This window comes from Mastigoproctus giganteus, chromosome 2, assembly GCF_048544385.1.
Source record: "Mastigoproctus giganteus isolate SK-2022 chromosome 2, ASM4854438v1, whole genome shotgun sequence".
NCBI classification, from domain to species: domain Eukaryota; kingdom Metazoa; phylum Arthropoda; class Arachnida; order Uropygi; family Thelyphonidae; genus Mastigoproctus; species Mastigoproctus giganteus.
The window spans coordinates 65900037-65914206 of record NC_143576.1 but is presented as its reverse complement, the minus strand read 5'-3'; the positions used below and the strand labels follow the sequence as shown (position 1 = coordinate 65914206).

The 14170-nt window shown below is 37.4% G+C and overlaps 1 protein-coding gene across 2 annotated transcripts in view; it reads right to left on the bottom strand.

Moving 5' to 3' along the window:
• The window catches only part of IntS3 (integrator complex subunit 3), a 1056838-nt gene that overhangs the window by 234406 nt on the left and 808262 nt on the right, over positions 1–14170 (bottom strand). For both annotated transcript variants that reach the window (XM_090368499.1, XM_090368500.1), the window contains 2 exons: positions 11169–11237; positions 10992–11067 (listed from right to left, as the gene is read on the bottom strand). In XM_090368499.1, the coding sequence (XP_090224625.1) occupies positions 10992–11067; positions 11169–11237 (145 nt within the window). The remainder of the gene's footprint in view (positions 1–10991; positions 11068–11168; positions 11238–14170) is intronic.

Below are 14170 nucleotides of genomic sequence, written 5' to 3'. Positions count from 1 at the left end.
TCTACAGAAGTCCAATGTCAACAAATATCTTTTGTCTTCTCAACCTCCAACAACCCAAGCATGGTACTAAGTACTATAGGTTCTAATACCTGTCGTGTTTGGGGGTCACATAAAAAAAAAAAAAACTAGACTTCCATCACATCTGTTGTTGTGACGGAAGCTGATAGCTTAAATAAATTTAAGGCTGAACCAGACAAACATTTGGAGTGAATGGATGGGTGAAATGGGAAGGTTTTTTTTTTTTTTTTTTTTTTTTGGCTGATGCTGTATAAGCTTTCTTTCTTGCATCATAAGCCTCAACTAAGGCTAAATGCTAATGCTAAGCTTGCTTCTTGCATCATATGCCTCAACTAATTCTAAATGCTAATGCTAAGCTTACTTCTTATGCCTCTACTAATGCTAATGATAAATAGAAACTGGAGCTTCACCAAAAAAAAAAAAAAGTTTCAATACTCAAAGCAGAATTAAAAAAAGAAGAAAAAACAAAAGAAAATTTGGGATCTCTCAGACCACATACTGTGGTCTTGTTTACCAAGTAATAGCATTGTCACTACTTGGTTAACTGGAAGAGAAAATAACTTTGCCAAGGGAATCCTGTTCTAGTTGATACTATTGTATTCATATGACTACCGTGCAGAAAAACTTCTGGCAATAAGCACAGAAAATGCATAAGAAACTTATTCAGAAACAATTTAACATAAAAAACATAAAAAAGGTATCTGGGGCAGATAGAATCTATCCAGTTTTAATGAAGGAGGCAACAAGGGAAGTAAGCAAACTCTTAGCCATAATAATGGCAACATGGAACAGAGTTTCTTTAAGGTTCTTTGCAATCTATAAACATTACTGGAATAAGCAATGTGATTACCAATAGCTGCGCTAATGGTAAACTTTATCTAGTGGTAGCATAATACATTTGGAAGCTTTCAATCAGCAGATCACTTGGCAATTGAGAAAAACAAGAGATATTCCATGAAGTTATTCAAAATCTCAATGAATGAAAACTTGATCCATTTACTTAGCATTAGTAGAGACATATGTTGCAAGAAAGCAAGCTTATGCAGCATCAGCCAAAAAAAAAAAAAAAAACAACCCCTCCCATTTCACCCCTCCATTCTTTCAAAATGCCTGTCCAGCTCAGCCTTAAATTTATTTAGGCTAAAAACTTCCACAACAAAAGATGCAAGTCTGTTCCACCAATCAACCGCCTGCTGGCTAAAGTCAAATTACCGCACATCTATTCTACAACTGTCTTTCTTCAATTTGAATCTGTGCCCCCTCAGGTTCTTAATCTGAGCTAGAGGAAGAATCCCATCAGCATTCAGCTTGCTCAACCCATTGAAGGCCTTATACACCTCAATTAGATCACCTCTCAGGTGTCTACTCTCCAGGTTTCCTTAGTAAGAGCACCCCCTTGTTCCCCTCACCAACTGTGCTGCCCATCTTTGTACTCATTCTACCAACTCTACATCCTTACTAAAATGAGGCGTCCAGACCTATGCCCAGTACTCTAGGTGTGGCCTGGCCATTGACTTGTACAATGGGATAATCACCTCCTGTCCGTGCTAGCAAAATTCCTATATATCATTTAGAAGACTCCATGACCAGCCGTGGCAGATCCTCTGCACTGCTCAGCAAACTTCATATTTGACAGCACAATTATCCCCAGGTCTTTTTCACTTTCCACTTCCCTGAGTGTAGTACCACACAGTTGGTACATTTCTCTTCGGTTATTGCTATCCATATGCAGTACTTTGCATTAGTCAATGTTAAACTTTGGTTGCCACTTCTCAGCCCATTTACCCAACTTATCTAGATCCAGTTGGAGTAGATACTGTCTTTTCTGCTGTTAACCATCCTGCCAACCTTTGTATCATCTGCAAACTTGGACTTTAATCCTGATATACCTTCATCAATATCATTGATGAATACACAAAACAACAATGGGACTAGCACTGAACCCCGGGAAACTCCACTAATAACATTTGTCCACGAAGAGGAGTGGATTATACTTGTATTTTCTGAAATCCAAGTATATGATATCAAAATTATTTTTGACATTCAGTTCCTTTGTGACCACTTCATAGTATCCAATCATATTGGTCAGACAAGACTTCCCTTTAACAAACTGATGCTGTGTTTTAACTATTATTACAGTCTTGTATAGATGATCTCGCAGTGCTTCTTTAACCAGTGACTCCATTATTTTCCCCGAAACACAAGTTAAACTAACAGGTCTATAGTTACTTGTGTCTCACCTTTTGAATCCCCTTTGTGAACTGGTGACACATTTCCACACTTCCGGTCCATGGGAACCTCTCCTGAATCCAAGGAAGCTCTCATAATTATGGCTAAGGGTTTGCTTACTTCCTCAGCTGCCTCCTTTAATATAACTGGATACATCCCATCTACCCTGAGTGCCTTCCTGATGTTAAACTTCAACAATTTCTCCTCCACTTTGCTCTCAGTTATTACAAAATCACTTAGCTCCCTGTTAGAGTCTTGCATTTCCCTCATTGAATAGCTCCTCATGCATGAATGTAGATGAAAAATACTCATTCAGTTTATCAGCTTCCTGAGCATGATCATCAATAGTCAACAAATCAATGTTAAGTGGTCCAATCTGATTCATCCCTTTCTTTCTAGAGTTCACATAAGGAAATAACTCTTTGCTGTTTTTTATTGCATCCTTTTCCAAAGATTTTTCGTAATCTGCCTTAGGCTTCTGTGTCACTTGATAATTTATATGCATCCCATACATTTTTCTTCTCTGCCACGAGCCTCATTAATTCATCTGACATCCATTTAGGCCTGAACCTTGAACAGTATTTCTTAGTTGGAATGAAAAGTCTAGTAGCCTCCAAGATTAAGTCGGTGCCTCCATAGCCAGGTGAGCAGGAGCAGGAGTGCATAGCTCACGCTTCTTGATTAGATCGGGGTTCGAGCCCGTGACCACCAAATACAGAGGATGCGGAAAGGTCATGGAATGACCACTGCATATCCCCAGAGCAATATGGCCTTAGGTGTTAATGCTCCTATAAACCAAATAAAAAACAAACAAATCATCAGTTGATTCCACTGTACAGAATTTAGAAACTGTCTGAGACCCATGTAGTCACCTTTACGAAAGCAAAAGCCCTTCCCTTTAGCCTTGATGATAGTTACATCTTTAAGTAATTTCCATATCAGTACATTGTGATCACTGTCACCCAGTGGTGCTTTTATCTGCAAATTCTGAATGCATGAATAATCAATGGTGATAATCAGATTAAGAGTATTACTCACTCTTGTTGCCTCTCGAACATGATGGTGTAGAAAACAGTCATCCAATAAATCTACAAAAGTTTTGCTAGTGTGCGAGTGACCAACAAGTTCCAGTCAATACCTGGAAAGTAAAAATCCCCCATTATGAGACATTCTGATTTACTGGCACACTATTTCTCTGCACAATTGCTCATTATACTCATCAAATTCATTAGGCATATAACACACACACCTACTCTCATTTTTTCTTTTCCAGTTCTTATGTCACACCAAACAGACTGAATTGCATTGTCCACCAACATCAATTGGATGCATTTCCTTAGATTTTGTGTTTCTAAACTAACAGCATAATCCCTCCTCCCTTCCTGTCCTGTTTATACTTTCTGTACACATTTTACTCCCCAAATTCCAGTTCTGCACTGCTTATATCTATGTGACACCATGTCTGAACAGGCTAAGAGTAGAAAACACGCTCCATTCAATGCCTCCTGTGGTCTTCCGTCAAAAGGATATCAGAAGGATTTTGATGAATCTTGATGCTAAGAAAGCTCCAGGTCCTGATGGTATTTCTCCACTTGTTCTCAAAACCTGTGTTCCTGAACTTACTCCTATTCTTTGCCGACTTTTTTCACTTTCTTATTTCAAAGGTGTTTTTCCTTCTGTTGGAAATTTGCTCATATCCAACCAGTTCCTAAAAAGGGTGACAAATCCCTCCCATCCAATTATCGTCCCATTGCAATTACTTCTCCTCTTTCTAAAGTAATGGAGAAATCAATTAATATCTGCCTTTGATGTCTTGACTAGCACTTCAAGCTCATCAAATTTATTCACTATACTCCTAGCATTGGCTTACATGCAAGTATGCATACACCTGTTTCTACTCTTAGTTACCCTAACACAGCCCATGTATTTATTTGTTCCACTTTTACTCACAATAGTCCTGGAAATCCCCATTGTCTTGCTTTCCATGCTGCTGTTCATTCTAATAGAAACAGTGCAAGTATCACTTTTGCCTCTGCCTGTGGCCACTATTAACCTTTTAGTCTGAGTATCCTCCCCAAGCTAGCAGTTTTCCGATCCACCTAACACTGCCTCAATAGCATCAGGAAATATTCTTGCCGCCTTTCTATTTAAGTGTACCCCATTCCTGTAGAAGCAGTCTCTCCTGTTAACAAGAATCTAATAGCACTTGTGGTGCTATTAGATCCATTCATTATGAACTCAAGACTTTTGGCTTGCTATTGGACATCAAAGCTTTTAAAAGACATATGTCAACTCCTATCATTTCCAGTGAATGCTGTGTGAACTGTTGAGATGGGCATTTAATAATATACAGTAAACCCCCGCTATTCGCAGTTTAGCGTATTCGCGATCGCCGATTTAATATAAAATGATACCTAAAAAAAATGTGAATTTTAAAGCGCCATGAATATTTTCCACCATAAAAAAACATGAGCGTGGCTAAAATTATCTTTGCCGGTCAAAACAGCGCTCAGTGGGTGGGGGGAGATAGTTGACAAAATCGCGAGCGTGGATGTTTCTCGCTAATCCTTGTTCGGTATGTGTTATGCGCTTGCCATGCAAGGTTTCGTCGTTTGCTTTTAATTTATAGCATAAGCTTAGTGTCGTATAGTGCATAATATAATATTGTCAATTAATCAGTAAATCTATTAATCTTGATAAACTTTATTGTCAATTAAATTGTACTTTTAACTCTATATATATATATATATATATATATATATATATATATATATATATAACGACTTAATCGTAACAAATAATTAATACATAACTATAGTGGTGCACGTGATACGGAAGTTGTATAAAGGGAACTCGTAGAAAACACTAGATACCGAAAAAAATATATATATAACATAACTGTTTTGGGATATAACTTAAGGATTTAATTTTTATTTTGAATTTTATTGAATTAAATCGGAATCATGACTCTGACCAGAGCAGCAAAGCAAAAGGCTCAAGCTAATGGGAGTGCTGTGGTTCAGGGGAGAACTGAGGGGGGCAGTTGCCCTCTGAATCACAGTCTATTAAAATGCACTGTTTGCTTGATGTTTGCGGAGCAGTCAGGTACGGGACATGATACTGCCAAGGGGGATGTCTTTGTGTGTGCACGATGTAAGGAGTGCAAGGAAATCAGGCGACAACTCAGCGTTGTTATGGGCCTTTATGAGAGCTTGAAGGACAGGGTGGATGCCCTCGAAGGTAATAAATTGAGGGGCCCATCAAGCTCTCAGCTGCCCACATCAACGCCAGAGCTTGCACTTGGTCATCAGGCAACACAGAAGCAGCCCCCTAGGCAGAATGCGCTGGTCCCACAGGAACTAGTAGTTGTTGGTGACTCTATTGTCAGGGAAACGGGGAACATACTTTGTAAAAAGGATAGGTGGAATAGGACCAGGGTATGTCTGCCAGGGGCAAAGGTTGATGACGTTGTAGAGCGGATATCATCTTTTAAGGGCACAAAAGGTGATATAGTTGTACACGTTGGCACCAATGATATTAAGAGTAGGAGACCGGCGAAATTACTTAGCAAGTACAGGTCACTGTTGAAAAAAAGCCGTGAATTAGGGTTGAACTTGAAAGTGTCTGCAATTCTGCCCAGACACGATAGGAGGGAGTATATGATGAGAGCCTTGTCGATCAATTCGGCCCTGGAGGGATTGTGCAAGGCTCAAGGGGTAGAATTTTTTTCAGCCTGGACTGTACTTGTTAACAGGAGAGATTGCTTCTACAGGGATGGGATACACTTAAATAGAAAGGGTGCAAGAATTTTTGCTGATGCTGTCGAGGCAGTGTTAGGTGGGTCGGAAAACTGCTAGTTGGGGGGGGATACAAGGACTAATAGATTAACAGTAGCCAGTGGCAGAGGTGGAAGTGATTCTTGCACTGCTTCTATTGAAATGAGCAGAAGTCTGAAAAACAAGATGCAGGATATTTCAGAGACTGCTGGTAGTCATTGCGGTACAAGTAAACACATGGGTTGTGTTAGAGTAGCTAAGAATAGAAACAGGTGCATGTATACCTGCGTGTACACCAATGCTAGGAGTTTGGTAAATAAATTTGATGAATTTGAGGTATTGCTCAAAACATCAAAGGCAGATATTTTTGGGATATCAGAGACGTGGTGTCACACAGATATAAGTAATGCGGAACTGGAATTTGGGGAATACAATGTGTATAGAAAGGATAGACAGGACAGGAGGGGAGGAGGGGTTATGCTATTAATTAAGAAACACATAAAGTCCAAGGAAGTGAAGCCAGTCGACATCGATGGACAGGGCAGTGTCGAGTCAGTTTGGTGTGACATAAGCATAGGGAAATCAAAATTGAGAGTAGGAGTGTGCTATAGGCCTAATGACTCTGATGAGTATAATAAGATATTGTACAGAGAAATAGAGTGGGCCAGTAAATCAGAGAGTCTTATAATGGGGGACTTTAATTTCCCAGATATTGACTGGAATTTGTGGGTTGGTCACTCGCACACTAGCAAGGCTTTTGTGGATTTATTGGATGATTGTTTTCTACATCAGCATGTTCGTGAGGCAACAAGAGGGAGTAATACTCTTGATCTGATTATCAGTAGTGATTCTTCATGCATTAAGAACCTGCAGATAAATGAACCACTAGGTGGCAGTGATCACAGTGTGTTGAAGTGGGATTTACTCAAGGAGGTAACTACCATCAGAGGTAAAGGGAAGGGTTTTTGTTTTCGTAAAGGCGACTATGATGGTCTGAGACAGTATTTAAATTCTATACAGTGGGACCATCTGATGATGTTACCAACAGCAAACTCAAAATGGGAAGCATTCAAGGAACTAATCTTGGAGGCTACCAGGCTTTACATACCAACTAAGAAATATTGTTCAAGGTTTAAGCCTAAATGGTTGTCAGATGAACTAATGAGACATGTGGCAGAGAAGAAAAATGCATGGGATACATACAAATTAATGGGTGACATGGAAGCCTATGATAGATATAAGTTGGTCTGTAACCAAGTCACAAAGGAGATTAGGCAGGCAAAGGCAGACTATGAAAAATCCTTGGCAAAGGATGCAAAGAAAAACAGAAAAGAGTTCTTTACATACTTGAACTCGAAAAGGAAAGGGATGAATCAGATTGGTCCACTGGATATTGATGGTTCAACAGTTGAGGATCCTGCTCAGGTGGGTAACAATCTAAACGAGTATTTTGCATCTACATTCACGCATGAGGAGTTATTCAGGAAGGAGAATGATGTAGGTAAAGTAAACATTGGCAGTGAGCTGGATGATTTTGTAATAACTGGGAGGAAAGTGGAGGAGAGATTGTTGAGGATAAACATAAAAAAGGCACCTGGGGTGGATGGGATCTATTCAGTTATATTAAAGGAGGCAGCAAAGGAAGTATGGAAACCCCTAGCCATAATTATGAGAGCTTCTTTGGACTCAGGGGAGGTACCCATAGACTGGAGATGTGCAAATGTAACCCCAATTCACAAAGGAGGATCAAAGGCTGACACAAGTAATTACAGACCTGTTAGTTTAACTTCTGTTCCAGGTAAATTAATGGAGGCACTGGTTACAGAAGCACTGCAGGATCATCTAGACAAGAATTCAGTTATAGCTCAGACGCAGCATGGTTTTGTTAAGGGCAGGTCTTGCCTGACCAATTTGATTGGATACTATGATGTAGTCACAAAAGAACTGGATGCAGGGAATAACTTTGATATTATATATTTGGATCTTAGAAAGGCTTTTGATACTGTTGCACATGGAAGACTGCTGCACAAATTGGAGCAGTGTGGCATTGGAGGCAAATTGCTGCTATGGATAAGGGGATGGTTGAGTGGCAGAAGACAGAGAGTGGTAATCAATGGACACTGCTCAACGTGGACTAATGTTATTAGTGGAGTTCCTCAAGGTTCAGTGTTGGGTCCGTTGTTGTTTTCGGTGTTTATGAATGATATTGATGATGGGATATCAAGTTTAATGTCCAAGTTTGCAGATGATACAAAGGTTGGCAGGGTCGTTAAGGACAATACTGATGCTATGCTGCTGCAACAGGATCTGGAAAGGTTGAACAGATGGGCTGAGAGGTGGCAAATGAGGTTTAACATCGACAAATGTAAAGTGCTGCATATGGGAAACAGTAACCCCAGAGCAACGTATCAACTCTGCGGTACTACACTGACAGTGGTGGAGAATGAAAAGGACCTGGGGGTAATTGTGCAGGCAGATATGAAGTTCTCTGAGCAGTGCAGACGAGCTGCAAGAGTAGCTCATGGTGTCTTGTCAATGATATACAGGAATTTTTCTAGCAGGGATAAGGAGGTGATTATTCCCTTGTATAAGGCAATGGTAAGGCCACATCTTGAGTACTGTATACAGGTCTGGAGGCCTCATTTCAAGAAGGATGTAGAGCTGCTGGAACGGGTACAGAGAAGGGCAACAAGATTAGTAAATGGAACAAAGGGTTGCTCTTACGAAGAAAGGCTTAAGTTTTGCAAATTACAGAGTTTGGAGACTAGGCACCGGCGAGGTGATCTGATAGAGGTGTATAAGGCTTTGAATGGTTTGAGCATGCTCAATGCCAATGGGATTCTTCATCCTTCTCAGAATAATCACCTCAGAGGGCATAAATTCAAATTGAGGAAGGACGGATGTCGGATAGATGTGCGGAAATTTGCCTTTGGCCAGCGGGTGGTTGGTTGGTGGAACCGACTTCCATCACTTGTTGTTGAAGTTGATAGCCTAAACAAATTTAAAGCTCAACTGGACAGGTATTTCGAACGAACGGAGGGGTGAAATGGGAGTGGGTTTTTTTTTTTTTTTTTTTTTTGGCTGATGCTGAATAAGCTTGCTTTCTTGCATCATATGCCCCTGCTAATGCTAATGCTAAATGCTAATTTATATGCTTATAAATTGATCTTATTATCATTTTTTTTTATCTTTGCGTTTATTTTTTTCCCTTGATGCACAATATTTTTTCAGTAAAAGGTAAACTGCAGCCATTATCAATTTATAAATTGATATGCTTACAAAAATGACAAATCTACCGTTTTGCAGTGTAAAACAGACCTTTTCGAGTTTTTTAACGGAAGGAAAGTGACTTTATTGTGGACAAGTTCTTTCTAACCCCTACAAAAATATGGCTACGAATAACAAGAGAAATGTGAAAATAGCAAAGAAGGTGATGACATTAGCGGATAAAATTGAGTTATTAGATAAAATTTCTAATGGTGAAAGTGTCTCTCTTCAGTGGCAAAACATTATAAAATCAATGAGTCAAGGGTACGATCAATCCAAAAATCGGAAGAAAAAATCCGCCGTAGTGTCTGTGAAAACGCGCTAATTGCTTCAAAAATTTGCTCTGTAACTCGTGATGTTAAATTAGAAAAAAAAAATGGAAAAAGCTTTAAATCTGTGGATAGAAGACCGAACTCAAAATAAAATTCTGTTAAGTTCACTCATCATTCGTGAAAAGGCAAAACTCCTTTATCAACACTTTAGCGAAACTGGTGAAATCACTGGCGGGATAAGTTTATTTGCTAGCAAAGGCGGTGGTTTGAAATTTCTAATAAATATTACATTTAATATTAAATTGTTTCTTATTTTCATTTCGATGTCATATGCTTGCATTTCACTATGTACTGTCTATGTACATAGTCATATTATGAAGGTACATATAATAGATATAGACAAAATTTTAGACTAGTTTTTCTTATATATTTCATACTTTGGAACGGAACCCCTTTATTACTATGGGAGCAATAACTCAGTATTCGCGTTTTCGGTATTCGCGACATTTCTCAGGAACGTACCCCCGCAAATAGCGGGGGTTTACTGTACTTTCTTCCTGGATATTTTATTTATTGTGCATAACAATTGGAAAATTATTATGGCCAGATGTTGATGCATTATGGCCACTGTGTAATGGTGTTTCTTAGTGGCTTAAGGATGTGGATGTGAACAAAAACAAATGGAGATTTTATGTATATATATTTTTTTTGGGTTTGAACACCTTTTGAACTGGAGCCGTGCCACAACTCTGATGCTATAGTGATAGTTAATATTTTTTTAAGGATTGTCATACAAAAAAATAAAATAAAAAATAACAATAAAATTTTTTGGCAATTGGAAAATTGGAACCATATATAAAAAAAGTCTGCGGGGAATTATGTACTGCTGTTTTTAACAGTACGCTGTATTCAAATACTAGAGAATATCTTTATAAGCAGGTCTGACTTGGTGTTATTGCAAAAATAAAAAAAGGACTGTATTTGAATTAAATTTTTTTTTTCTTTTTAAAAGTAATCACTTTTTTAAAAAGAAAGCTGAATTTTCATTGAAAATAATATTTTGGGCTAGTTTGTGCTATGGCATATATATGCTTTGTTTCACTAAGGTTTTAATTCGCCACTTTATTTATAACTTTATGATGTACAATGAAATTAATAAATCAGTCTGATTCAGACAGTTATGATGAAAGAATAGTTGTGTGTGATTTATTATAATACAGATTATCTGTTTCTGCAAATTATTAACCATAATGAAATTGGCTTAAAACTTCAGTTTTTTAAAATCTGAATAAACTATATTCCTACTTATGATCACTTAAGATTAATTGCCAATGTTCCACAAAGTAAGCTTTTGCAAAAAAAAAAAAAAAAAAGTTAGAAAAATGGCCAAACAAGAGCAACTATATATTCTCCTTAAAATATAACTTACTTAGAACTGACAAGAATGAGTCTTTCCTGAACATAATCATATTTCCTTGTAATATGTGGCAGAGCAAATCTTGAAGCTGAAATAGATAAAGTTATTTTTTTCCCCTCCTTTAAGTAGAAATAATATAAAATAGATGCAAAATTAATTGAGAGAAGAAAATATATATTTTTTTCTTACCTGTGTGGGATCTATGCAAGAAACAATGAGATTTAAGAGCTCTGCATTTCCTATGGCAATATTGGGAAACTGAAATAGACAGAGAAAAAAAAAAAACAAAAAAAAAACAGGCTAATTTCTCTTCGTTCTTATCAAAAATATATATACTGGATAATCTGATAAATGTGGCAACATTGAGATAACCCTTGACAGATTCCAAAATTCTGGATTTCTGAAATCTAATACTGCAGAAATATTGTACAATGTTACAAAAAAGTGGCAAGGTAACACTGCCACTTTAATGAATGTAGCATCTCTCTCTCTCTCTCTCTCTCTCTCTCTGGAAACTTTCCAGGATACCACTTTCTCCATCTTATATATATATATATATAGCAGGAGTGGCCAACTTAATAGTGATGCAATCTACTTTTTTTCTTCAAAATGCGCCACGATCTACCATTTCAAAAATTTCATTGCACAAGGTACACAAATCGAGGGATGACTGTATATTTAAAATACGTTGTGATTGACCGAAATTAAATCCACGATTGACTGGTAGATCGCGATCGACTCGTTGGCCACCCTGATATATAAGATTTTAAAAAATGCTTTGGATTTTTATCCAAAGGATGTTTCACATATGGGAAATACTTTCAGAATCGATTCAGTGCCTGTAAATAATGGAACCAGTTCATATAAATATGCATATGATTCTGAATCGTTATGGACCTATGGCTGTTTGAGTTTTAAGAAATTAGTAGGAGTTTGCAATATAAAAAATAAAAATAAATAAATAAGAATAAGCAAAAGTATTTTATTATTTTTATTTATTATTAATAATAAATAATAAATTATAATATTAATAATAAAATCATAAATGTTACTTATTAATTTAATTATTTTTTGGCTTAATTTTTTTCAACTGAAAAATCCAAAGCATTTTTTAAAATTCAAGCACCCACAGCCCCCATAACATTCTGAATTGTACACACATTTATATAAGCTGTTCTCACTATTTTCAAATACTAAATCAATCCTGAGGATACAGCCCACATGTTTTGAAACGCTGTGTGTGTGTGTGTGTGTGTGTGTGTGTGTGTGTGTGTGTGTGTGTGTGTGTGTGTGTGTGTGTGTGTGTGTGTGTGTGTCTTGAAGCTGAAATAGATAAAGTTTTTTTTCCCCCCTCCTTTAAGTAGAAATAATATAAAATAGATGCAAAATTCATTGAGAGAAGAAGAAATATATTTTTTTCTTACCCGTGTGGGATCTATGCAAGAAACAATGAGATTTAAGATAATCCATTATTATTATTTTTATTTTTTAATTTCTATTATTAATAATATTTTAAACTGTTGCTACCTTTAAAACATATATGATAATCCATTATTATTATTTTTATATTTCTATTATTAATAATATTTTAAACTGTTGCTACCTTTAAAACACACACATATATATATATATATATATATATACACACACATATATATATATATATATATGTGTGTGTAAATTCAAAGGGATTATTTGCATAAGTAATATTTTAACAATTTTTATTTGAAAATACTTGCCTATCTTGTGGCAGACTGCAAAGATAGAGCTGGTAAGTTTATATTTTGTATTTATTTAAATGCATGTTGTTACAATAAGCAGTCAGTGTCTGGCTACTTAGCTATTTGGAGGTGAAGTTAGGAGGTTACTTAGGATAGTAATAGACACTCCTGCCCTTCAACTGCACTAATAGCTCAGAGTGTTGAAGAATTTTAGGGGTAGGAAAGTGAAAAGAATATGACTGAAGAATATAAAGGTGGTGCTCAGGTAATCCGGGGTGCAAGTTCCCGTCCGCATTAGTAACAGCCCTGGACTATTGTAACAAGATACATTTAAATAAATGCAATATACATATCAAAGCAGTTGTAGCAGCACTTCTACTATTAATACAAGCTTGCAAATACAGCTACGGAAAGTGCCCTATAACTTCCAGAAAGTGAATACACATGCTGTATGATCAGCTGGTTTACTGATAAATGAACTACTCCATGATTTGTTGTTGTCTGTTACTTGGTTTTTAGGAGCATTAGCAACTAAGGCCATATTGCTCCAGGAAATGCGGTAGTCATTCCTTGACCTTTCCGCATACTCCACGATATGTCTCTTATTGCTTTGTAATAATAATGACTGACAGCTGTTGCTATTTAACCAATAGATCATCACACAAACTTTAAAAGTGGGCAGTTTTTTTTATTTATTTTTTGTCTAACTACAGAATGTAGTGCTTCGGAAACCAGTTTGTAGCCACTGCTTTAGGAGCTATGGAAAACATTCCTGAGGTAAGCAATATAAAAAATTGATAAGCTCACAAATGAGAAATGACTGTATGACAGCTTGATTTTTGGAACCATATTCCAGAAATAAAATATATTTACACCGAGTGACCAATGAATTATGACCACCTACCTAATACCGTGCTGGGTGACCATCACACAAATATTCGCCTAGGCATTGACTCAACTAGATGTCTGTAGGGATCTCGAGCCATGCTGCCTACAAGGTTTTCAACAGTGTCGGAAAAGCTGACAATTGTATATCCACATGCATCAATTTTTCGTCCAAAACATCCCAAAAGTGTTCAATCGGTCTGAGGTCAGGCAAATTTGGAGGCCAATCAAGGTGGGTGATATCTTTGCTGGCAGAGGGAACAAGGTCACCTAAGAGCTCTTGGTAGACCACAGCAGTGAGACATTGGTCCATATGCACAAGAGATTCTAGTTCTTGCCACAAAAACATGTCCCATATTAAGCAACTGCTGCCACCTGCCTGAATAGAGGGCACCATACACGATGGGTCCATGGACTCATGTTACTCCTTGAGGTTCTCACAAACATTCTTTCAGATATGCCAGACAAGCTGTAGTCTAAAACGCTGATGGAACTGATATTCGGGTGTCATTCAAGTCAAGTGGACCCAATTTGGGCAAAGTCCAGACGGTCTGTGGCAGCCCTATCCTCTGCTTGCACCTTCAT